The 23,780-nt window shown below is 54.2% G+C and overlaps 3 protein-coding genes across 3 annotated transcripts; 1 reads left to right on the forward strand and 2 right to left on the reverse strand.

Moving 5' to 3' along the window:
• Nucleotides 1-3,373: 3,373 nt before the first annotated feature.
• TGME49_226470 (hypothetical protein) lies at nt 3,374-14,277 on the forward strand (the record flags this gene model as incomplete). The annotated part of the gene is made up of 2 exons (XM_002366259.1): nt 3,374-12,877; nt 13,385-14,277. The coding sequence occupies 2 exons, from the start codon at nt 3,374-3,376 to the stop codon at nt 13,493-13,495; spliced, it is 9,615 nt and encodes a 3,204-aa protein (XP_002366300.1). The 3' UTR covers nt 13,496-14,277.
• On the reverse strand, nt 13,385-20,522 carry TGME49_226460 (hypothetical protein). The gene is made up of 6 exons (XM_018780136.1): nt 18,887-20,522; nt 17,245-17,832; nt 16,520-16,715; nt 16,100-16,133; nt 15,495-15,728; nt 13,385-14,823 (listed from the first exon to the last, which is right to left on the reverse strand). Exons 1-6 carry the CDS (start codon nt 19,452-19,454, stop codon nt 14,728-14,730), a joined length of 1,716 nt encoding a protein of 571 aa, XP_018636031.1. The 5' UTR covers nt 19,455-20,522; the 3' UTR covers nt 13,385-14,727.
• Nucleotides 20,523-22,238: 1,716 nt separating this feature from the next.
• On the reverse strand, nt 22,239-23,780 carry TGME49_226450 (hypothetical protein; the record flags this gene model as incomplete). The annotated part of the gene is made up of 1 exon (XM_002366257.1): nt 22,239-23,780. One exon carries the CDS (start codon nt 23,778-23,780, stop codon nt 22,239-22,241), a length of 1,542 nt encoding a protein of 513 aa, XP_002366298.1.

The following is a 23,780-nucleotide window of genomic DNA, read 5'->3' on the forward strand; positions in this document are numbered from 1 at the left end:
TTGTTTTGGAGGAAGTCGGTGAGGAGTGTATAGTTTGTCAAGACACAGTGCAGCGTACATTGTCTGTTTTTGTCTCAGTTTCTGTAAAATCTACCGGCGCCTCGCTGTTTGTCTTCCGCGCGCCGAAACCTTGTTGAAACGAGGGGACTGGGGAAGCGCTCAAATGTTTTGTTCTCTATCCTGCCTCCGTAGGATTTTTGTTGTAGACTTGACTTACAAGCCAGTCCGGCGCAAACCTAGAAGGATAACAACGGTATTCAATGAAACGACAATTTGTTTGGATATCTTCGATTCGTCAAATCAAGCAAGGCCACACGCGACCCCACCAAGGCGTGAACTACAGAAATACCACAAGTGTTCTAACGGAGCTTTTCTTTTGTCTGGTCTCTTGGTTGCTTGAGCGAAACCTGGATGCGGAAAAAAATAAAAAAGCGTGCCCCATAGAGGACTAGCGAACACCGAATGGCCGACAGAAATCGCGCGGTACACTACAGAATTTTTCGATCTGCAGACAGTATACTCACATGACAGCTACGAACACTTTGGCATTATGGTGAGACGGAGCAAGCAACACTTGGCTGTTGTACATTAGATTTAATTAGGTACCCGCATACCTAATCAAACGCGTTCGCGTCTGCATTCAAATAATGCCTGCATTTACCGTTCAACAGCAGCGGTGCGAGCATTCAGTACATCTACGAGTATCATGAACAAAAAACGGGCTGTGTAACGCAGCCTCCCCTGAGCCGTCCTTCATTGTACCAACTCTAGTACCACCTAGTGTTTTTCTGTTCCTGCACATGTTGCTCACAATTTGAAGACGTTCGATGGTGTTTATCCACACCAACGTGTCTCAGCAATGGGACGGCTGCCTGATACGGGCCTCCTTCTGCGGGTGGTTGCCTGGACACGCGAGTGGTCGCATTAGAGTCCGTTAGGAAGTGACACAAAATGTAACAGTGCAAGTAAAATGAACACGAAAATATACTACGTCAATAACCACTATGTCAGGTCTAAGCCAGTCATACCGATCACGCACTATGCGTGTGCTCGTCTTCCAGCGCTTTAACACAGAAAAACCAGCACCGGTGTCTGGTCAGCTGTTTCGCTTGCTGCCTCTCGCTGGCTTCATAGCTGCTGTTCACTCTGACTGTTGATATCCAAAAGCGGCCTTTCCCTTTGTTTTTGAACACATCGTCAGGCTGCACCACCTGGATTTCATAAGGCTTAGTGTTAGTCCTTCAGTGCAGCTGCATCTTCCTTGTTTTCCTGCAGCGGTTGGATATGGAAGTGACCGGGGCCTCGGTAACCGGTTGTTTCTTTTGCTCACAGGGAAACTTGGACTGACTGGGACGGTGATGATAGATTTCGAGCCCAGCAAAGACGAATCATACAAAGTCGGAAAATCCGGAAACAAAGCTATACACGCTACAGGGTCCCACCGAGAGGCTGTCACCGGTTGAGTGCGTCCGCTGCCCTTCGAGTGCGGTCACCGCTAAGCGGTTGATCAGCTCGAAGCTGGGTTTCGATGCTTGTTTGCCCACCACTTGCTCTCCAGATAAGCGATCATTGTCGCTAGCTTGACTTTTTTTGTTTCTCCTGCTGTGGGACGTTGCTTTATTGCAGTATTGTTCTTTTGGAAGCCATTGTCAGAAGGCATTGGCTCTTCAATTTTTTCCTACCCGCCTTAAGACAAGTCACCTGACGTCCGACCCGCCAGTTTCCGCACGATCACCAAGGTACCAACGGCAGCGCCACGATCAGAATCCGCGCTGTCGCTCACGGAGCCATCCCTGTTTTTCGCAACACATTTTCGTGTCAACAAAAGTGGTGAAATCACTTGATGCATATGCCACAGTTACTTTTTTCTCGGGCGTCTCGCCGTTTTTGGATGAAAGTGAGAAGGGTCAACGCGCTCGTGTGTGTGCTGGGCGTCTCTTCTGCCCCGCTTTCCACTATAACGTGGAGTGGCGGTAACGTGGATGACGCTCGTAGGACCCGCGCCACACTTCGATTTTGGCGGTGGAGCGCGACGCATGAAACGGAAAGCAATCATTTCTAGTCTTAGTTTCCCGTTTAACCGTTTGCCTGGTTCGCCTGGTCCCCCTTCGGTGACGCTGTCTGTTCTGAACACTTGGGGGCCACGTGCTGACGAGTGAGTCCCGTCGTTGCCCTTACTATCCCCCGTTTCCCTCCGAAGCGATCTCATGTTTCGAGGACAATCTTTACTCTTCGTGTGGTAAGGCGAACACACCAGTTAAAAACTGCACCTTCTTCTTCGATTCTTGTGTGGGCGGGAAAAGTGACTCATGTTTTCTTTAGGAAGATGCGTTTACCGAAACAGCCTCACAGAGAAGTTGTGCAAGGTGCTCCACTCTGAACCTTAAAGGGACTCAGAGGGGCGGCCAACAAAAGTGGATTGATTCACACTCCGAACGCTAAGAATTCGGCAGGTTTTTAGTGGAAATGACAGGAGAATTAAATTCAGCATGATAGGGTTGAGCTAGCAATGCCTAGATTTTCCTCGTGTCTCCGGTTCAGCTCCACTCGTTATTCAAAGCTCGAATGCAGTGCATGGCCCCTACCCCGGTTTTCCTCCGTATATGTAAGTGTCCTTATTCGTTTCCGCATCTGTGATCATGTTTCCCGTCCATTGGCTTGCGGTCTTCTCCCGTCCTCGTTTCCAGTTCTACCTTCGTCCACCGTATGTTCCTTGTTGCCGAAACGTCTTTTGTGTGTTTTCGTCAAGACGGTCGTGGTCACTGGTTTTCCCGTGAAGGAATTCAGGACATTCTTCGAAGAGAGGCACTGCTTCTATCCTATTCTCCTTTTCAGTGTCGAAAAGGTTCTCGTTTTCCTCCGTCAGACCACCCCATTCGGGCACATGTCTTATGCAGGCTTCGATCTGGACTTCGTATCGTGTCAGGCGTACGGAACCCCTAGTTTGGTCGCTACTCTCGTTCCCTCTACTGCAGAACGTACTCCACGGCGTAGACAAAGAAGTATTATGCGGGACGCTCCTGGTGGACAGCGTTCCTCTGTCCACGCCACTGAGGGGGAGACGGACAAAGAAGCACAGACGGGGAATTATTTTATCTCAGCAGAACGTTTGGTGGACACAGAAAGGCTAATAAATGCTCATGATGTCTGCCCCTTTGCTTCATCTGTCCCACCGAGCCCCAAAAGAAAGGACGACATCGTACATCAGGAAGCCACTGAAAGCCGTATAGATCCAAATACCCATTCTTCGCGTTTTACCCCGTCAGTCTCCGTAGCTCCCTGTTCTAGGTGCTCTTCATCAAAGCCTACAGCGGTTCTGAATGCTCTTCCACAACGAATTCTGCCCTCTGGAGAGGAAGGAAATCCACATGGAATGAACGCACCAGACCGAACGCGAAACACTAAGGTGAGGCGTGGCTCTGAGCGGAGCCAACTAGATTCAGAAGTGTCTAGCCAAAGCGGAGACTTCGAGACACATCGAGATTTTCCGCGCTATAATTCTCTGGTCGACGCCCAGAGTGCAACCCCGGTGTGGTCTCCGCAGGTTGCGCGAAGTGCCAGCGTCACGAGCTTCAGTACCACCAGCGACGCGTCTTTTCGTTCAGACTTGGCCATTCCAGAGGAGCGGCGTTTGTCTCAAGATGCAATGAGCGACGACAGAGGGGAAGATGAGACGGAGGGAGGTAGACGACGCCTCTCCTGTTCCTCATGCGAGGAGGCATACGCAAACCAGCATTCTGTCTCTCCTGCCGTTTTGGCTGTGTCATGTAAGGGTGGCGATGAGCAGAACCTGGTAAGCCACCGAAGGGCAGAAACTGGCGCTGCAGTTAACCAGGAACATTTGGATAAATCGTCGCATCCCAAGCATTTATCACTCGTCTGTTCTGCCGAAGGGGAAACACACGGGTGTTCTGAAGCCCGCCTTGACGCCGGCCTCGAAAGTGGAGATGAAGCAAACCCCAAACACGGAGCTCCCACCGCGCACCGGCAGGTTCCCACTGTGCCTGTCAACGAGAGTGTCCTTTCACAGACGCCTTCGTCGCTTCCTTGTCATGATGTGAACCCGGCACTTACCCTCACCGGGACCCAAAGGGCGCACCCTTTGGAGACTTGGAGCTCCACGTCACACTCAAGTACCCACGTTTTCGACACATTATTTCACTCCGACACCACTTCCACACAGGCGTCTCTCTACTCTTCCTCATCAGTCGGCGGTTATCCAGACGCGCTGTCAAAAGAGGGGGGTGATGAGCCTGTGATGGCAAGTTCGTTGTCTGAGGGCCGGGAGTCAAGTAACATTTATCAACCCTCGTTCGGCTCAGCACGTGGCAGTGGCGTCTCTGCTTTGTCTATCCTGCCACATGTATCGCTTCCTTCTGTCATTGCGTCTGGGGCTTCTTCCTCCTCCTCTTCGGCTTCCCAGGCTTGTGACGAGTCCTCTTCCTTGCCAGCCCGCGACGCGTCCGCGGGTACGACTCCGCTTTCGAGAGGCGTCCGGGCAGAAGCCGAGAGAAGGCGACGGCTCCGGAGGCAACAGGAGACGCGGGCGATGCTCCTCAACAGTCTGAAGTTCACAACGTCTCTTCAAGGAGACCCAGGCCGGGAGTGGAGTTCGAGTTTCGATGAAGCGCGCAGGGGAGGCTATGCTCCTTCGCAAGCGTCACAAGCGCCCGGAGGGTCAAGTTTGGCACGCGGAGAAGACTCAAAGGCTGCAGACTCGGACCCGACGGGCAGCACGATTTCACCACTTCCGCTTGAGAGGGCAAACGAAGATGCACGGGAAATCTCGGGAGGTGGCGGAGGCGACGAGCGCAAAGAAGGACGCGAACGCGGCGGAGCATCTGCTTTTAGGCAAAGGGGGCCGGCGGTCGTACCACATCCGAAAAGTCCGGTGACAGGGTCGCGCCGGCTTCCATCAGTTCGCTTTCTTCTCCAGGCACTCTTACGGACGAAGCGCACCACCCGTGTGGGCCCTGGAGCCCCAGCGACGTCCGCCGTGTCGGGGAATGTGGCCGGAGACAGCCGGGCCTTACCAGGCATGTCGCCATACCATGGGGCTGCCAGCGGCTGGCCGGAGACAGATTCAGCCGGTGGATCGGAAGGCGAGGCTGATCCAGGGGGACGAGTGGCAACACCCAGTCGCGCAGGTGTGGCCGGGAGACATGTGCTTGGTTTGGCAGACCGACGTACACTCTCGCGCAGCGATGCTGGCGGTTGGCTGGGCAACCCGAGCGAGTCATCTCGGCTGCTCCTCGATTCCGACGACGCGGAAACGACCACTTCAGCGAGCACGTTGACGGTGAAGAAGTCTGCGACCACAGCTTCGTGGCAAGCGGCACTGTGTTATAGCACAAGGCAGTACTCGTCTCTCGATGTGACGAACTTGGTATTTTATTCCAGGATGGCAGCGCTTTTCGAGGCGCACTGGGCGACGATCCACCCTCTCGAGTGCGTCGTACGGAGGGCGCCTGACGAAGAGTTCCCCTTGGCGTCGTGGACCAAACAGGAAAGACGCTGGCGTGCAGAGCGACGAAGAACTGAGGATGGTCTCACATCCTATTCAACAGGAAAAGGTCTGCAGGGAAGGAGGGAAAGACGCGAGCTAGCGACGGAAAGGGGCCGTAAAGACGGCCCCCTGCATGATGAGCATGACATCGATTTCAAAACCAAACACGGATCCGCTTTGGTTCCGTTCGTATCTCTATCCTACCTGATACCCTGCTTCATGTTACGTGCATTTCGGAAGCTATTGATCAATCGAACACTGTTGAAGGAGATGATGGCAGAGTTTAGACTCAGCACGCGCCGGACAGGAGAACTGCGACTATCTTCTCTCCTCGATGAAACCAACATTTCAGTCGAGCAGAATATAGATGCCCGGCACCCACGGGCGCCGTGTGGAGACGCCGAGCCTTTGAATGCACGGGATGCGGCTGCAGGCTTCGATGCGGAGGCTAGGGGTTTCTCTGGGGCGTCTGCCACACACAGGACAGGAGAAAGCGGAGACTCAGCGGACAACGCGCGCGTGCAACAGGTGTCGGATCGGACGGAGGGAACGAGTGCTGCTAGCGTAAGCTTTCCAGGCCACGCCGCGGCCTCGTCTGCGTACTCGTCACCGGTGTTCGAGAAACGGAACGACAACTACAGCGTACCGCGAACTCCCCCTAGGTGTCCCACGCCCACCATCTCGGTGCCGATCGAACCAGGTGGACGAGGGTCCTCGTCGCCATCTCCCACATATGGCTCTCCGGTTTTGGTTGGCTCCCCTCTTCCAACCTCTCCATCGAACCGCCTTCCAAACCCACTGAACCTGCGTCTTCGTGGCAGCCGCTTTTTCGCCCCTCCATCTGACCCTAACTCTCCACCGGCACACGTTCGTCCTTCCAGCCCCGTTGCTGCGATGTCGGACTACTCGTCGTCTGCACAGACGCAGGCATCTCCCTCGCCTTCTGTGCACTTCACCTCGACAACGGCCTCGTCTGCCCGACCTCCGACAACCACCACCGCCTCTGCCCCGCATCAAGTCCTCCATCTGTACCTTTGCTGCGGCGGCAAGGACATGCTTGCTCTGGACTGGTTACCGTTTATAAGTCGCTTCCTGCATTACTCACTCTCCGTGAAAGTAAAAAATATGCACTCGCGAGCCGCGGACGCTGCCGCCGCAGCAGCGGCCGTCGCTGCCGCCTTCAGCGCCCATGCCGCTACTCTCGACCGCGAGGCGGCCCTCGCCGGGGCAGCTGCGGCTGCAGCTGCTGCCGCAACTGCTGCCGAAGAGGAGATCAACCGGACGAGCAGCGAAAGTGAGGACGAGACGTCGAGGAATGACACAGACAGTGACACCAGTGAGGAGAGGGAGGAAAGGAAGGAAACTCAAATGGAGCATGTGACGGGGAAAGCAACCACGGGTCACGGGGGGGTCACAAGAGCGGAGGAACCGACGCTTACCACCCCAGAAGTGTCAAGAGACAAAGGCACTGGCGACGGAGGTAGGTTGGCGCACTCAGGTCCCAAGCGCCATACGGACGAGGTGAGGCGCCGCGAGAGGGGCGAGGAAGGCAGGAAGGTTACGTCGTTCCCGGGGAAACACAGAAGGCATTCGCTTTTCACTCCTGCAGCTGCCGCAGCTGCGGCAGCTGAAAAAAGATGGAGACATTCTATTCTCTTGGAGAGCGAGGACAACGAAGGGGGGGGCACACAGACCCTCGGATTGGGATGCGAGAAGCTGGTAGGCACAAAAGATACGAATGGCGAGAGGGTAAGAACGGGACGAACAGCGAGTGTTCCGTGTATATCGGGTGCACAGCAGGTGCGACCGCGCGACCGTGAAGAAGACACAAGGCAAATGCCCCTACCGCATCAGAGACGAAGGATTAGTCAGTGTACCGCTGAGGAATTTGCTGGACTGGCTGCTGCCGCAGTGAGAAGTATGCAGAAAAAAGAGACGGAAAATAGCGAACAGCAACATACTCTGGAGAGTCGGCTGTTCCATCTCTCCTCTTTCCCGCTCCCTGGCGAGCGTACGCCTCATGTTGGACCAAACAGAGATGATGTGCTTCCCGTTCGACGGCGCGCACCCCCGTCTCCTCACGTTTCCTTGACGTCGTTGTCGGATTTGCCCCACGGTGACCAACCTTCGAGACCCACAGTGCCGGACGATCAGAATAAGCAAGAATGCAAAGTCTCTCCTCCGGGCGAGTTGCTGCAAGGCCATGTAGGAACACTCGATCCCGTTGCAAGAGACACGAAGAGGCAGCATGATCAGGGAGACCAAGCGAAGAAAACTGATCTCAGTTGCGCCTCCCCCATTAGCACTGAATCCCGTTCTGTGCCTGGCACAAAATCAAATTCAGTGACCCGAAACTATGCTTCACCGTTTTCGCTCCCTCGTTCGTCGTCTTCGCCATCGCAGACTCACCGTCTTTTGTGGTCGTTCCCTTCTGCACCTCTCGGTTCCTCTTCGCCCTTTTCGTCGCCACCGGGAGGCCCCGCGGCGACTCCATTTCTTGCTTCGTCGCTTCCGTGGTGGACCATAAAAGAGGTCGAGGTGCCCATTCTCGTGTACATGAACGCAGCATTTGTCTTAATCGACTATCCGGGGTACGGCGGCAGCACAGGGTCGCCTACGCCGGCGGGGTGCGTAGCGGCGGCCTTGCGGAGTCTGAATGTCGCGATCTTTCATCTGAAGAAGCAGCGAGGGGAAGAAGTGAGGATCCAGATCTCCGTTCTCGGGTACTCGCTTGGGTGTGCCGTTGCCCTGAGAGCAGCGCGGGTCATATGCCGGCAACTGTTGCATCGAAATGAGGAGGCTCAGAAGCGGGAAAGGCGCGAGCGAAGAGCGGCGAAAGAACGGCGCAGACGCCACGGCGGAGAGAAAGACAGGAGCAAAAGTATGTGTAAGGTCGACCCCTCAGGAAGGGTAACAGAACGGCAAACGGCACGTCGAGAAGCCGGACAAATCGGAGAAAGTGTAGGCCAGTCTCGGATTTGTTGTGAGGAAATTGATGCTAAGCCGCAGAGAGGGAACCAGGTGGGTACGGGCGGGGAACCCCGTCCAGCACGGGTGCCGGTTTGCTCGTCATTGTTCGCGGGTGGCAGCCAGAATACAGAGAGTTCTGCAGCAGCGGATCCTCAAGATGCAAGCTGCACAACCCCTGAGAGTACCTCGCTTCGGGATGCACCGCGGACCGAAGCATTGTCAGATCCTCTGTCGTCCTCTCAGTCACCGTTCCCTTCCCCTTTTGGGAATATCTCCGCGGATTCTCCTAGAGAGTCCCCGGGTTCCACAAGTTCGTTTCCATGCTCGGGTGTGGCTTCCCGCTTGCACGGAACGACGATGGCTCTCCAGGCGACTACTCCGCATTCTGCGGCGGCGTCATCGTCGGCTGACAAGGGCGAAGCGCCCCCTCAGGCAGCTGTGTCGCCGTCGTCTCTGTGTGGTCGCGGCTCTGTCGATGCTACCAGCTCGAGTATGCCGTCCCGTTGGCATTTCCGTAAAGCACTTTCGAGGGCAACTGAAGAAGCTGCAGAACGGGGAAGAAGCAAGGGTGAGGGACACGAGGCAGATGCAGAGAACAAATGCGAACGTGATACCGAGGGCGTGCCGCCGTTGCGTCGCTTGCAGGAATATCTTGGTCGAAGGATAAAGGAGGCAGAGAGCAGCGACACAGGAGGAGGGGGAAGGCGAAATGTAGATGCGAAGAAACGAGACAGAGAAGGCGAGAGAAGAGGGGACGAGGCACGTCCAAAGTGTGGAAGGGGGAAAAGCGACAGGTTTGGATCCGCGCGCGGACAACCTGTCTCAGATTCGTCATACGACCCGCAGGTTGCAGCCGTGGAAAAACAAGAAGGAACGGAACATGACGACGGGCAGGAGAGGAGTCGGAATGCTGTGGATACACGCTTTGCTGGGGGGCACGGTGATCAGCGTCATACAGAGAGCCTTCACTTCGCAGCCCCACGTCTGGGCTGTGAGGAGAATACTTCGTTGCCGTATGCTTTGTCTCCCAGAGCCTCGCCAGTTTTTCCGTCTTTCGTGGTAGGCTCTTCGGGTATGTTTCCATCGTCCTCCTCGCTTAGAGGGGGTGACGCCTCTGAAGGCCAGGCCACCGAAGATATCCAGAGCGGTCGCAACGCTGTCGAAGCAGCAGGTGGCATTGGGGGACAACTGCCTGAAGGTAAAGTGGTAGCCGGACGCGATAGAGAGGATGCGTGTGCTTCTCATGAAGGATCCGACGATCGGTCGGATATCCACGGAGGCGGCGCAGAAGCTGAACCAGAAATCAAACGTGGCATCCCTGATTTCATCTCCGAGTTGCTTCCATACCGCGGCGACACGTGTTCATCGAGCTCGTCCCCATCTGACCACCTTCCAGGTGAGTTCCGTCTAAGTCCAGACCACCATCGATCCCCGACGATCACACTGAACACACTCTTCCCGTCGACCTCCGGTTCTGCTTCGGCAGTGGCCTCTCCCTCCCCATCCTTTCCCCCATCGACTCATGTGGCTGAGCCGCACCATGTGGCGCGGGCTTTGAGTATGCCGGCAGTTCCAGAGGGATCGGAGGTCAATGCTTCAGCGACGGCGCTCCTGGCTCAACCCCCTGGCACGCTGGAAAGAACACCCGGGCTTCCGCGGGCGTCATCCAAACTTCCGAGATCTACATCGTCCGGTTTGGCGCGACCTGTGCCTCCGCCTCGCCTTTCCTCGTATTCGTCAAATATCTCGACGTCTACCGGGTCTGGGCTGGCTTCTGCTGTCTCGTCCGTGGGAGCAGGTTGTCCAGGCGACAGACCTCCCGCGAGGGCACGCACGCTCGTGTCTCCGGACGAGCTGGAGTCGCTCCGCACTGCTGTCAGTCATTATTTGGATGGGCGCACGAGGCGCCGAGCAAACACCGGGGCGGAGGTCCCGCGGGTAATAAAAGCAGATGGGGTGGAAAGCAAGGTCCATGAGGGGAACCACGGAAATCGGGACCATCGACGCGACAAGGATGGGGACTCGGAAGATGTCCAGGCTCCGCCCCGTTGCACAACTGGGTCGTTCATGGCTGCCACGTCAATAAGCCGACGACGATCAAAAGGAGCGGCAGACCCTCTTGGGGTACCTCCATCGCGTGAGGACGCGAACATGCACTTCGCTCGGCGTGTCGAATCTGCGACTAGGGAAGCCGAGAGACCCGCAACGATCAGAGGAAGCGGTGGAGAGAGAGGGTTTGCAGATCCAAACATCGACCCGAAAGGCGGGGAGGCATCACAGGGTCGGGGTAATGTGCGTAGCCGTGAGTTGAATGTGGAGGTATCATGCGATTCTGGCCAGAAAACAGATCTGTCTAGGCACAAAAGGCAGACTAACGACAACCAATCCAGTTCGGGCAACGGCAGGCGCCAGTCGTCACCTGCTCCTTCTTCGCGTGTGTCATCTGTTACGCCTATCAACCATGACACTCCATTTCCCTCCTCATCGTCCGCGACAGACGGGAACGGCGAAGAGTCTGCGGCTATCGACTCTTCTGGATCGTCGTTTCACTCTTCTTCGGAAGACTCATCATCGGACAAAGAGGACGACGGCATATTCAGCGAGCACTTAGACGAGGCCTACGCACTCCCTACTGATTTCGCGGAGTTCCGCCGCTTGGTTCTCGTCGCTCCCTTCACCTCAACTGCAGACTGTGCGGCGCACTACCTCAGTTTGCCATGGGGCGTCCACGGCATTTTCGAGGCGTTTATATCCTACATTCAGGACGAGTGCACCCGGTGGGATAATATGGCTTGCATGCGGAGTTTGTGTCGTATTTTTGATGCGAACCCCAAGCTTTTCGCCGGTGTAGGCCTTTACATTTTCCACGGAAGGGACGACCGAATCGTCCCCCTTGCTATGGGGCAGGCCCTAGCCGATACCGCTCTCAACTTCTCGTCGTGCATCCATTCTCACAGCGCTATGAAAGCGCGATCGCAGAGCAGCGCCCGCATCGCACCTAGCGAGAGAGAACAGGAGGAAGAAGGCAGACGGCGACAGAAGGAGGATCAGGACGTGGGAAGCGTAAAGTCGAAAACGAAACGAAATGAGCGGGTAGAAGGCACCGTGTCTGACAGCAGTGGCGACGAGGCAAACCGCCGCAGAACTCGACCTCGCGAGCGCCCGTCGTCTGCGTCATCATGTTCGACGACATCGAACAGAGACGAACCATCCGTCTCTGTGTTTTCACCCGCTCCAATGCATCCAATATCTGCTTCCTCCCTCGTGGCTGCTGGCGAAGGCGGCGGCAAAGGCCGACGTGACTTTCATGTAATCAGAACGGAAAGAGATTTTCTAGAAGTGCTGGAGCTCAGCGACCAGCGACGGCAGGCCTCACGGACGACAAGCGACGACCAGACATGGGTCGATGTGGAAGCGACAGAAGGCAAAACGGATCTGCAGGCGTCGTATGGAGAATCTGTCGGTCCAGGCCAAAGACCGAGTACTGGTTCGGAGCCTGAGCATGTGAGAGTGAGTGGGATATCACGTTTGTCTGTTATTTCGTCTCGCGAGCCAAGTGAGGTTGTGGGAGGGAGTAGCGTTGATAGGCGTGGGACACGTCATTCGAGGAGCGAAAATCAGAAAGGGGAAGAAGCACCACGGACACCCTTGATTCGCATTTCTTCGTTTCCGTATTCTTCATCGCAAACCACAGGGTGTGTGATTTCTCGTGATGGCGGCACACCCTCCGAAGATGCGGCCTGCCTCCAGTCTGCTTCTAGGGTGCCACCAGACTGGAAGTCAGCGTCAGCTTCTGCACTTCACTCGACGCCCGCAGGTGTTTCGGATGACCCACTGGAAGGTGTTAGGGGAGGACCAGAAGGCCGAGAGCCCACAGGAGAAAGCAACGATTGTGATGCAACACAATGCCGAGACCAAGAAGCAGTTGAAGCCGTGCCACAGGAAATCCCTACGATCCAGACTAAAGCTCCGCTTCTAGCTGTCGCTTCCCTCTCACCTGCGTCTTACGGGACCAAAATAGCGAGAATGGACGAGCACAAGATCATGTCGCGAAGATGCAATAAGGATGACCCCACCACAATACGACTGCCGGGAAGCACATCGTCTTCCCCGCCGCCGGAGCAATTGCATTGCGAAGCCTCGGTGTCAGTGCGAATATGCGGCGGGCAGGGGGAGATGCACGGTGACAGTGAAGCGAGGGCGCGGACGCAGATGGTGGACAGAACTAAGGAAGGGGACGAAATGAAGGGAAACTCAAGACGAGGCACACTGAGGGCATCGTCTTCGTCGCTTCATCCAGACGAACCCCGACGGCGCAGCAGCGTTGGACGCCGCGACACTGGAAGGCGCGAGTCAGCAGATCAATTTTGCCCGTTATGTGCCTTGGGGCCCCATGCAGAGGTGAGCCTTTCGGCTACGAAGGTAAACGTGTCGTGCACTCATTTCACAGACTATCGTGATCGTGTAAGGATTTGTGGCTCGGCCCACCCGGTACTACCTATGTTGCACCTTTCGCTTTTTTTCTACATCCGTTCCTCACCCGAAATATCGATGCCGTATATTTCGTTGGGCAAGCATTTGGCGCGCACTTTCTCGCCGTATCCGCGTATCATCAATTGTTGGGAACTACTCCTCCACATCCCTGTGCGGTTGCCGGGAAAGTGGGCCGTCTTTATCCTGGCGTGTGGCAGTCGGCCGAGTCATATACTTGAGGGCTCAGAAGCACGCATATATGGACTTCACTGCGCGTTGGATGCAATAGTGTTGTGGCTTGTATCTCTTTATATAACGGGAGCGTATGTAGGCTCCAGCAGTTTCTAGGAGGCGTCGTGCGTCTGTGTTTGATACATTGTCAGCGCTCTCCACTGTTCACGTGTCCCCGTTTGACTACGTTGCTTACTGCTTCAGCTTGTCGACGTGAGCAATGCAGACCACCGGACGATTTGCTCGTCGCCAGCCCACCAAAAGAAGATTTTCGCCGCGCTGTACGACGATGACATTGTCCACGTGATCTGCTGAAGAGAGACCGTACAGGCGAACCGAACAGGCGAAATCTGTATTGTGGCAGAAGGGTGTCTTGGCGCTTGCCCGCCTCCCGGTGGTTTTTTCCAGTGAGCCTACTCTACCACGATTCGTACTGTTGCCGTCTGAACCGATTGGTGTTGCCACTCGTGCTTCCACCTATAGCTTGCAGCTTTAGGTATCTGTGGGTTTCGCGGCGACGGACATCAACCAATCAGGTGCTCTACCTCTACCAACAGAGTTGCTGCTTCGTTTAGCAGTACGTAGCAACAGGTGGTTAACGCTACAACGTCTGTCCATGTCGTATCTCCTTTCTGAAGGGCACAGAGATAGGGTACCCTCCCCGTGTCCCTACTCAACTCCGCAATACGTAGCTTCATTGATGCCGGTGAGCTGCCGCCACCCTATTGGCTTGCCCATCCTCAGGGGTGGCGCAGTCCATACGGCACCAGTCCATCAAACCTCCCCGATCAAAAGCTACTGGGAGTCGTTGTCGCTTTACGCTCAGCCCTTCAGCGCGTGTCCAATTGTGCATGCCGATGCGGGTTCTCCATATGGCATTGCCAGGTCCTTTTCTTAGCCAGAGTGGAGTCGGCACGTGTTCATGGCAAAGCGAAACACGAAGACGTTCTGACAAACGACACTGTAAACCGCTATGACATTCGAGAAGAACCTTACGGTGTGCCCGGCTTCAGCAGTAGCACGACAGAGTGCTGAAAAAGCCAAATGCAAATCAAGTAAGCTTCGAATACGCGCATTGTAACCGGCACTTCCACTCACAACTAGCACCGCACAAGACGATGAGGAGTTATTCGCCGATCCGTCGCCTTGTGGTAGTCAACTGGTATTCTAACTGCCGCTCTCCAGACACGAGAAAGGGATGACGACAGCGCAAAATGTCAAATTGCAGCTACTGTTCCTACGCGGGGGGGAGGGGGTAAGATACTGACGGAGAGGAGTCGTCGACGAGCGTTGTGAAAATATAGCAGTGGTCTCGAGCAAACACGTTCCTATCTAGTGAACAAGCAGTGTATGGGAGTGTGTTCGCCCTACGGTTTGAAGGCTGAAGCCAACCGAGTAAGCGTCATGAAAATGCTCCTGGTGGAGCATTCGCATCGTAGGTGACGAACAATGCTGGAACGTGACACTGTTTGACACTGCGTTGCAATGTTGTGCTTCGAGTCGGTGTGATACAGAATGATGCGCACGGGTTGTTCCCTTTTGTTGCCTTAAAGCCCGCGATTGGCACCGGGTGGCGACGTCGTAGACGGAGTCACGACCAGCTTATCGTCAACCCAGGGCAGCGGTTCCTCCTCACCTAGCCGCTGCATTGCAACACAAAAGCAAAGTCACAAGACACACAAGAGCCAGATAGGAAGGTTTAATATGAACAGCGGTCACAGCGGAAACCGACGTGACTAATTTGCAAAGAAGCGACTGTCAGGCCACACGTTACAACAAAAACTACTCTCAAGATGTACAAAACGAACATTCTGATATAGGCGATATACGGGAGCGCTAAGGACCCGGCGTGTTAGTCGTCGAGCTGCCAGCCCCCGAAGATAAAAAACAAGGTCATGCGCCGAATTCGAAAAAAGTAAACGGAAGCGTAGAGGAGTGCATCTGCTCAGGATACAAGCGGTGCGACGCTCCACGCAGTGCATCCAAGAAACCACATACGACGAGCACGGAGGTGCTGAGTCACCATGGGATACAAAAACACATCAAATAAAAGAGACGACGACCCCAAAAGGAAGAGCGCATCAAACGTGGAAGACGGACACGAGACAGACAACACACTCCGCCGTCTTCTCCTCCTTGCTTCCCCCTGCGGGATACCGCCGATCTACACCTGTACGTCATAGCACACTAGGAGCAGTGGCAAACACAGTGCATGGCTTTGCCGTGTCACCCTTTCCTTACGGCAGCTACATTCTTCACAGAAGACCTAACGTGAATGTAGACAATCCACCGTGCCGTGGTGGTACCTGTTTACCTGCAGCGCAGCAACAGTCGGGTAATATCGTCCTTGGAGGACGCCGGCCACTTGCTCTACTCGTCTGTCCTCTCCACCTCCCCTCCCTCTTGCTCGGTGGGGAACACAGGAGGAATGAGGGGGCATCGGCAAAGAGGAGTGCTGGTCTCGAGGGAGAAGGGGAGTGGAAGGCAACTCCTCAAGTACTCGAAGGTACGGCAGAACAGCCGCCTCGATATCGGCTTTAAGATTCGCCTGCGAGAAACGTCACAGTCCACGTGAGCGCTCGCTGCGGTCTTCATTGTTTCCTGGTACTTACACTCAACTTCATCCTAGACAGGCGTGACGGGAGGTGTTTAAGAGCTGTACTTGCGATCATTTTGTATGTGTTCTTTGACTCGAAGCTGGAACCTGGGATCGTTAAACTGCCAAGTAGCCCCAGACATCGTTTCCAGGACCGCCTAGTGCCGTGTCGTAACGTGTATCTGCCTTGCCATTCACAGAGTTTACCTTCCGACTAGACAGGGCATTACGGTCCACCAACATTACTCTGAAACCGGACTTTGAAACGAACACCAAACACTGGGGAAGACAGAACTGATAGATAACCAAGCCCGTTGACTTACCGCGTGTGGCCGCTCTACGGACACCGGCTGACGTCTGCAGGCAACAGAGAAAACCAAACGGCCAAGGCAGGGCACAACAGTTACCGCGTACTGCTGAACTGCGTTGTATTGTTGCTTACCGGTCGGTGGAAGACAGCCTGTAGCTCAATTCGGCATCTATCCCAAAGCGTTGTCAGTTTGCATGCAAAGCGTCGATGCTGCCAGTTTGTAGCCCGTTCCTCTACTCCGCGAAAACACACTGCAGCAAAGCTCCAGACCGTCAGGGCGAGTGGGCGCCTTCTCCTTACTTAGGTCCCCCCTTGAAAAGATCAGACTGAACGCTTCAGTGTGCACTTGGAATTCCGTCAGAGCGTCCACCCCAAAGGAGGTGCAGGCATGTTGAAACAACGTGAAACAACAGCGGTTCTCCTTTCTCCTTACTGCAGGGACGCAAATAAGAGCGCCTTGTTGACACCCAATGGGAGGCCGCGCTTATCGCATGCCTCCTCGGGCTCTGGAAACACGGAGACGCGAATCTTGCCGGTGCTCCACAGAACCTTCAGCGTTCGGGCGCCGTCAAGAAGCTCGCCTCTCTTCAAGCAGGCTTGCGCGACGTCTACCAGCAATTCCACATTCTCTGGGAAAACGTAACAAGTGAACACAAGGAAGAGCAGGAAGGCAAGGGACGAAATAGAACCGCGGCCGAATTCAGAGAGAGGAGCGAAAGACGAAGACCAAGGCATCCCCGAACTAACGACCAGACGTCACCGAACGCCTCCCGCATAAACCCAAATCCACGGGAAGTGATGAGTGTACGAAGGCTGAACGCGCGTAGGCAGCACGTCCGTGAACCCAGCCAGTTTAGAAATTCAGGCATACAGTGGCTGCTGAAATGGAGAATAACAGTCTAGTAGCCCTAATCCCACACATTGAGGGTCTCCTGCTGTTTACGCGAAGCTCTAGCGGCAGATCCCTAAATAGGATGGAGACACATGTTGACGGAATCTTAGGTATCCCTCCGCGGTCTCAAACTGGAAATGTTTGACGTCTGCTGCAACTGAAGCCTGACACTATTCCAGGGAGTCTTGTCTGGCTCAGATCCCGTTTTTAGGGTGTACACTGAGTGTTACTTCTACCTCAGCCACGCATGTGATTTCATTGTGTACCTGCTGACAACGTGGCAACTGCGGGCAGGACGATTTTGTCTTTCCGCTTGTGTGTCGCTCGTTCAGCGTGACTATCAGGTCCTCGGGTATCTTCTTCTGATTCACACCCAGAGCGACGCCTGGAGCGACTCGTTCCCGCATCTCTCTCGCTGTCGGCCCGCCGAACGCAGCCTGCTTGTGAGACATTGGCCTCGGGCGTTTGTCGGTTCTCGAGTGTTCCCGTCGCCGCCTCAGATGGGGTGGAATGACGGTTGCCTGCAGCGGAGTCAGGCGATGAAGACGGTGCGGACGGCGGCGCGACGAAGGCGCGATCTGGGACAGGGATGCGCGAGGAGAAGGGAGCCGTGTAGAGAAGCCAGAGGAGAAGAAAGAGACACCCAACCCGGTACGGGAAAACCATATCCTCTCTGAGCGTTCCTCTGTCACGCGAGTCGTGATCAGAAGAAGAGCAGGGATGGGTTGAAGGAAACGGTGACGCTGCGAAGCCGTCGCTGTCTTTGTCGTTGAGGCGAGAGCCGGATGAAGGGCACCGATGCCGAGAAGTGGAATCCGAGAAAGCTGAGACAGAAGGTGGCAACGAGAGGAGTTCTGCGTGCAAGCAGAGAGACGGACCGAAAGACAAAGAGCTCGCGATTTCGGGACCTTGCCCTGTGTGAACCCTGGTATTTGAGCGAGTACGCAGTGTCGCCATTCCCCGCAACCCAGTGTCGCCCAAACGTTTCCTAATGGGTAAAACACTCGAGCCTTCCAATTCATGCGTTTTTGCATGCGGGTGCGTTCACGCAACACCTCGACGACGTTACTTATACATCACAGATGGCACTTGGTTTGACCCGGTGACAGAAAGGCGAATGAACTTTCCGCAGGTAACCTCGTGCTGCATGCGCGCAGTTCTCTTGACGACGGTCCAGGCACACACCTGTACACCGGCAGGCGCCTTCTATCTGAACCTAACGACACGAAGCCACTCTGAGCAACTGAGAGTCTGCACCGGATTTTCACAAATAACCGAGGCAAAAGAAGGCTGCGGTCACCAAAAGGGAAGGGCACATCTTTGGAGTCCTTCTGTATATCCTGCTACTGTCACGGTCTTTGACCGATACTAACTCAGCTACCGAAGCCTTTTCTGTGCGGCACATGAGGATACCATCATGTGTACGTCTTGCTGTCTAGGACACGCCCCCCACTGTATCTACAGCCAACACAGGGAACCAGGTAAAAGCCTCCAAAATCGGTCGCCTCGCACACACATACGCACTACGCATGGAACGACACATTTGCTTCTCCGTCTAAATGAAACAGATACGTCTCTCTGAAATAACTCCTTTCATAACTGCTAGGAGCCTGGCTGGAGTCGAACGACAGACACAAGCGCCTGTGTCTGGTTGAACGTTCGTCTTGCACGTCGACAAGAGAGGCACATTTCCAGAATTCCTCTTTTTATACGCATAGTTGAAATGAACACTATCAACATGTGTGTGCATTTGCATATATATATATATATATACGTAATATATTTAAGTGAATACATATATATATATATATATATATATTGAAATCCGTAAATAAATAAATATATATAGAGAGATAGTTAGATATTATATTTCTTGCTGTTTGGACAGCCTCCCGCACCTCCGCTTACCTTGCCAGACGACAAGTATGAGTTGCCAGACTTCCTCCTGGCTCTCTAGAGCAGCGGCTTGGTGGATGCACGAAAAGCGTTTCCTGTAAAAGAGAAACGAGAACACCTCGAAGGCACCCTCCTTCATGAACTTGTGCGATGCTTCACTTTGAGTTGTCCCGTTGTGCATCTGATCTATGTCTCCGAAATGTACCTCCGAATGCAAAGCGCTTGTAGACGAAAACGAAGAGCTGAAAGCGCTTCTGGATCCCTTGGACTCTCTCTGCGTTTCCCTTCGCCTCTCCTCGCGGGCGGGAGACGGACAGTTGCCACGCTCTATCCCTCTCTCCACTTCTTGAGAACGTGGCAGCGCCCCCCTCATCATGCCTGTTCGTTCTCTCTCCAGCTCTCTGCGAGCATCTCTTTCTCGCATAATCGCTGAGACAAACGCCAGAAGGAGAGCGTGCATGTCTCTCTCCATCAACCGGCCTCGTCCTGGGAGAAGAGTGGGGCGATACCTCCCGCGCCACAAATCCCCAAAGCGCTTGACAGCGCGCCCTGACTGGAGTCCAGGGCCGGAGTGGAACATCGAGGCCGAGAAAAGGAAGGAAAAATTGACAAGAGTCTGCCGGAGGAGGATCAGCGAGAAGATATAGAGTAGAAGAAGTCCAGGTGCACTCGCACAACCAGAGGCAGGTGGGAGGAAGAATTAGAGGCAGGGCAACAACGCAAAGAGTTCAAGTCACTAACACGCCTTCTACTACAACTATACGGGACGTCGCAAACCTACAGAGAAAGAACTAGTCGTTCCGTTCTAATGCCACGTGGTATCCACGGTGAACGAAATAGGCGGAAAGAGCGTCAATATGTTATGCAGTGCCATAAGAGATGGTTACGAAGAGCGAAGAGGGATGAGAGAGCGGTCAGCAAAGGAGGAGATGAGGAGGAAAAGTCTGAAAGCGATCAACGATATCGGGCCGATTGTCCGGCTAGGGTTAGAAAAGCAGACGAACTCTCGGTCTCGCCTTCTGAATCACATGTCGCTTCCATTTATGTCGCTCAATACTCGCCGATAAAAACTAAGGCACTCTAACTGTTTTCACGGTTCGCTCCCGCCTGCTTGGGAAAAAACAAAGTGTAGGTGTGCTCTGAAGGACAAAGAAAACACCCGGGTCCGATCTGCAAGCCTGCAACGACAACGGAGGGGAACAAGACATGAACGGGAGTCGACGTCTTCATGGATGGGATGAGGACCAAGACACTTCCGGAAAGCGGGCGTCTTAAACAGGAAACAGCGAGAAATCGTTCCGATTCAGACGAAACATATCTCGCCTTCGCACGGTGTCGGAACGCGGATGTCTCGATGCTTTTGACGATGGTTGTTGCCGCAACCGCTTGGCAGAAATTCACGGGCTGGAAAAGGGCCTCTGAACCACACTTTGAGCAGAACACAAATGTCCCACGCACTCTTCTTGATAAACAACCTACCAGCCGGGAAAAAAACTTTTTAAAGAGGGAATACTCCCGAAGAGTCGGTTGCCAATCGTCAGAAGTTTGAATCTTGCATGTCGCTGTCTCCCGAATGGATGTACCACCATGATGCAACAAGGAGCAAGAGATGCAGAGTTAGCAGAAGACCGAGGAGCCCTGATTTTCCTTGTAGTTTAAAAATAACCACGGTTTTGAGGTCACACGGGCTTCCACCTACCATCTGGTTGCTTCTGCTGTCGACCCGCCGCTTTCATCCGACTCAGACAGCGCCACATACTCTCGAGGGAGGCATGCCAACACGCTGTCTCAAGGCCGACTCTCTACGCCCTCATGTCAGGTTGATTGGCATCATGCCTTTGAAGAGCTATTCAGGAAAATACAGCAGTTATGAGAAGAGACAGTTAGACCAAATTCTACAACGAAGAAGTGTCGTTGCTGCCTAGACCCTGGCAAAGTTGGTTGATGCGGAATTGAGTTGTTGGTTGTGGGTTAATCTTTTGTCCCAGATGAGGAGTAAACAAGCAACCCATTCGGGTAAACATTATACTGGGTACGTTTTAATGTCACCTTACCACAGGCATGGGAGCGATGACATTCTATTATGTAGATTCTTTCATTGCAAGCAACAGAGTTTTCACGCTCTCTAGAGTGCCTGTCTAACCGCTCAAGGAAGATCTTATCCTGTTCACGATTTAAGAGACGTAAAGGTGACAACATATTATGCGGCGTTGGAATGAATTACATATAAAACCGGCGACTGATCGAAAATCGTGTTGTATGATAGACGTGTATATAAAGCTAGTAGTGCTGTTCATGTTCCTTGTATCTATTTAGAGCACTGCTTCCTTAGGATCAGACACAAAGGGGTATAGCGAGCATTGGTTTTGAGGAAGGAGTGGCCAGCTTTCTTTCCGGAAAGCTGCGAGAGAGTGATGTAGAAAAAATCGTCGTTCGGTACTGCTGAGAGTGACTGGTGTGTGCTCCAATAGAACGAGGCTCGCATAGCAACGTAGAATAACCCTCCTGCACCTACGTTGACCTACGACATCGCAAGCGCCAGCAGGTTGCTTGCATACCCGCTGAGAACAGCAACGATGGTAGATGTGGCAATGGTCTATTCACAGAAAATGGCACACATTACAGTCATGTTATTGACAGTGCTCTCTTGTGATACTTTTGTCCGGGTATATCTTGCTATCTAAATAATGACTTACCAGTAAACTATTCATCTGAGAGTAATTCCAAAGATACAACCCGGCTACAGAGTCGTTACTACACGAACCGCAAATGCTTTCCGCCACCTTATCCTGGAAGGTGCATGTGCCCGTTGTGTGGCCGAGGCACGCCATTTAGAATCGTAGTGCCCAACGAGGCAAGGGCAACGGGCCTCCAGGGAACCAAATCATCGCGAAGTGACTAACTTATCGGAGATCCAAGAGTTAGTTTCCAAGCGGAATCATCAGCAAAGAAGCGTGCATTTTCCCTCAAATCAAGCGCATATAGTGCTGTTCATGTCGCTCCAACAAAGCCGCTTGACCTCTGCCGTGCGGAAAGTGCAAGGGATTGCTGGCGGAGCTCCTTGATTCAGCGGCAACTGTGGCAGAAATGCTCGGGCTCACACGCGAACTTGCACCACAGAGACGCAGACAGTTTGTTCTGTAAATACTCACACGAACACACCGTCTGCGTGGCTTGTTCCTTGTCTCGTGGACAAGATGGTACCCCTGTACGGAAATCGCAAACTGGCGTTCTGCCGGAACAGACGCCAGCCAATCCCGGCGCCTGACCCGGACAGTAACCTCATAGGGGTCTCCAAGAAATCCCAAGAAAGAAACGTTTTTCAGTCGTTGTACTCTACGTCACCGTTGTGGAGGTGTCCCCGTTAGTGGAACCGCGAGGATGCAACCACTGGCACGGCCTCGAGTTCCACCTCCTCTTCATCACCCACTGAAATGTCTTGCCCCTCTTCCGGCTCCACAAAGAGCCTCTTGGCGATTTCGAGCCGCCGGCTCCTGCTGGAGCGCGTCCGACTTCGTCGACTCGTGGTCGTTGGTACATCGGTGTCCAGTGGCCTGATCAAGAGCTCCTCGAGATCGAGATTAAGCTTGGCGTCATCAATTCTTTTCTTTTGTGCTGCGACCTGCTTCTTCCGCTTCTTCAGATGCAGCCCGAGGACAGCGGCACCCACAAGTGCACAGATCAACGCGACACCGAGACTCAGCTTGGCGCTCGAGGGTATATCTGACACGAACGCGGACGACCCTGTGGGGATTGACAGTAGGCTTTTTTCACGGAAGAGAGCGGCGTCAGTCCGTTTTTCCTCTTTGCGGTCGCTATGCAACTTGGCTGTGGCCTGGTCGACCGCGCCACGCAGCATCCTGTAGAGATCTGGGTCCGCACGATCCATGATGTAGGGATTCACCATGCGCTCGAGAATCGCCTCCTCAAGGTACGCGACTCCGATGCCTAGTGAACCCATCGCTACTCGGTCTTCCGGGGTAAATTCGTCTAGAGCATCCACCACGCGCTTTCTCGCCTCCTCTCTCGCAATATCCAACACTTCCTGGACTTGCTGGTCTTTGTCGTCCCACATGAGCGCCCGACTGAATCTGATCGGTGTGTGGAAATCGATCTTCTCCTTCAGGGAGGTCAAATACTTTTCGCGGTTGGCCTTTAGGTCCGTGAAGAACTCTGCGACTGCATGGAGCGCGTTAGTGGTTTCGTCTGACGGGGATATGACTTCAACGTTGGACAGTCGGGATGCCACGAGCTGCCTCAGTTCAGCAGATACGTTGACGTCTTTAAGCTTGAAAGCCAATTCCGGGTCTTCTTTCTTGAGGTCCGCCATCGCACGCTTTTCTACATCGACAACGAATTTCTGAAATATACTTTTGACAACTTCCTCGACGTCAAATTTCGGTGCATCGGGTTTAGCCTGTTTCCACACCCAGGGTCGTCGAGTTGGTTGCGGAGTCGCCGCCGGTGGCTGTGCGATCGTCAAGTCGAGGACCATGCCCTTCACGCTGAGTCTCTCGCCAAGTTCCACAAGTTTTCTTGTCCGCGCTTCACGAGCAGGACCATCCAGAATGAGGGTTTTGGCGATGGAATACATCGTGCTCCTAGGAATACCCGCGAAACCTAATCCCCCCTCCTTACTCGCCTCGACCTCATCCGGAAGCGATGCGTCCGGAGTGATCTGGACAGCCACATCCTCCGTGGGAGGCCCGTCGTCTGAAGCCACAACGTTCGCGTAAAAGGCACTGCAAGTCACACTAAGCAAAAGAAAGAGGATCGAGAGCTGACGGGTGAAACTTACGCCCTGGTGGCGCCCCGACAGGGCGGGGAGCCAAGTTTGCCGGCGCAGTCGGGATGCCTGCATGGCGAGGAAACCACGCCGTTGATTGTGAAGCAAAGAAGCTGTCAT

Source organism: Toxoplasma gondii, chromosome X, assembly GCF_000006565.2.
Source record: "Toxoplasma gondii ME49 chromosome X, whole genome shotgun sequence".
Taxonomy (NCBI): domain Eukaryota; phylum Apicomplexa; class Conoidasida; order Eucoccidiorida; family Sarcocystidae; genus Toxoplasma; species Toxoplasma gondii.

What these genes read in the sequence shown, in the direction of transcription:
- TGME49_226460 (XM_018780136.1), bottom strand. Translation starts at nt 19,454, where the DNA reads ATGTTCCACTCCGGCCCTGGACTCCAGTCAGGGCGCGCTGTCAAGCGC. An exon ending in CATACTTGTCGTCTGGCAAG is followed by an intron (nt 17,833 to 18,886) that starts GTAAGCGGAGGT and finishes GCTTGCACGCAG; the next exon opens with AACTCCTCTCGTTGCCACCT. An exon ending in CTCTTATTTGCGTCCCTGCA is followed by an intron (nt 16,134 to 16,519) that starts GTAAGGAGAAAG and finishes TGTTGCCTGCAG; the next exon opens with ACGTCAGCCGGTGTCCGTAG.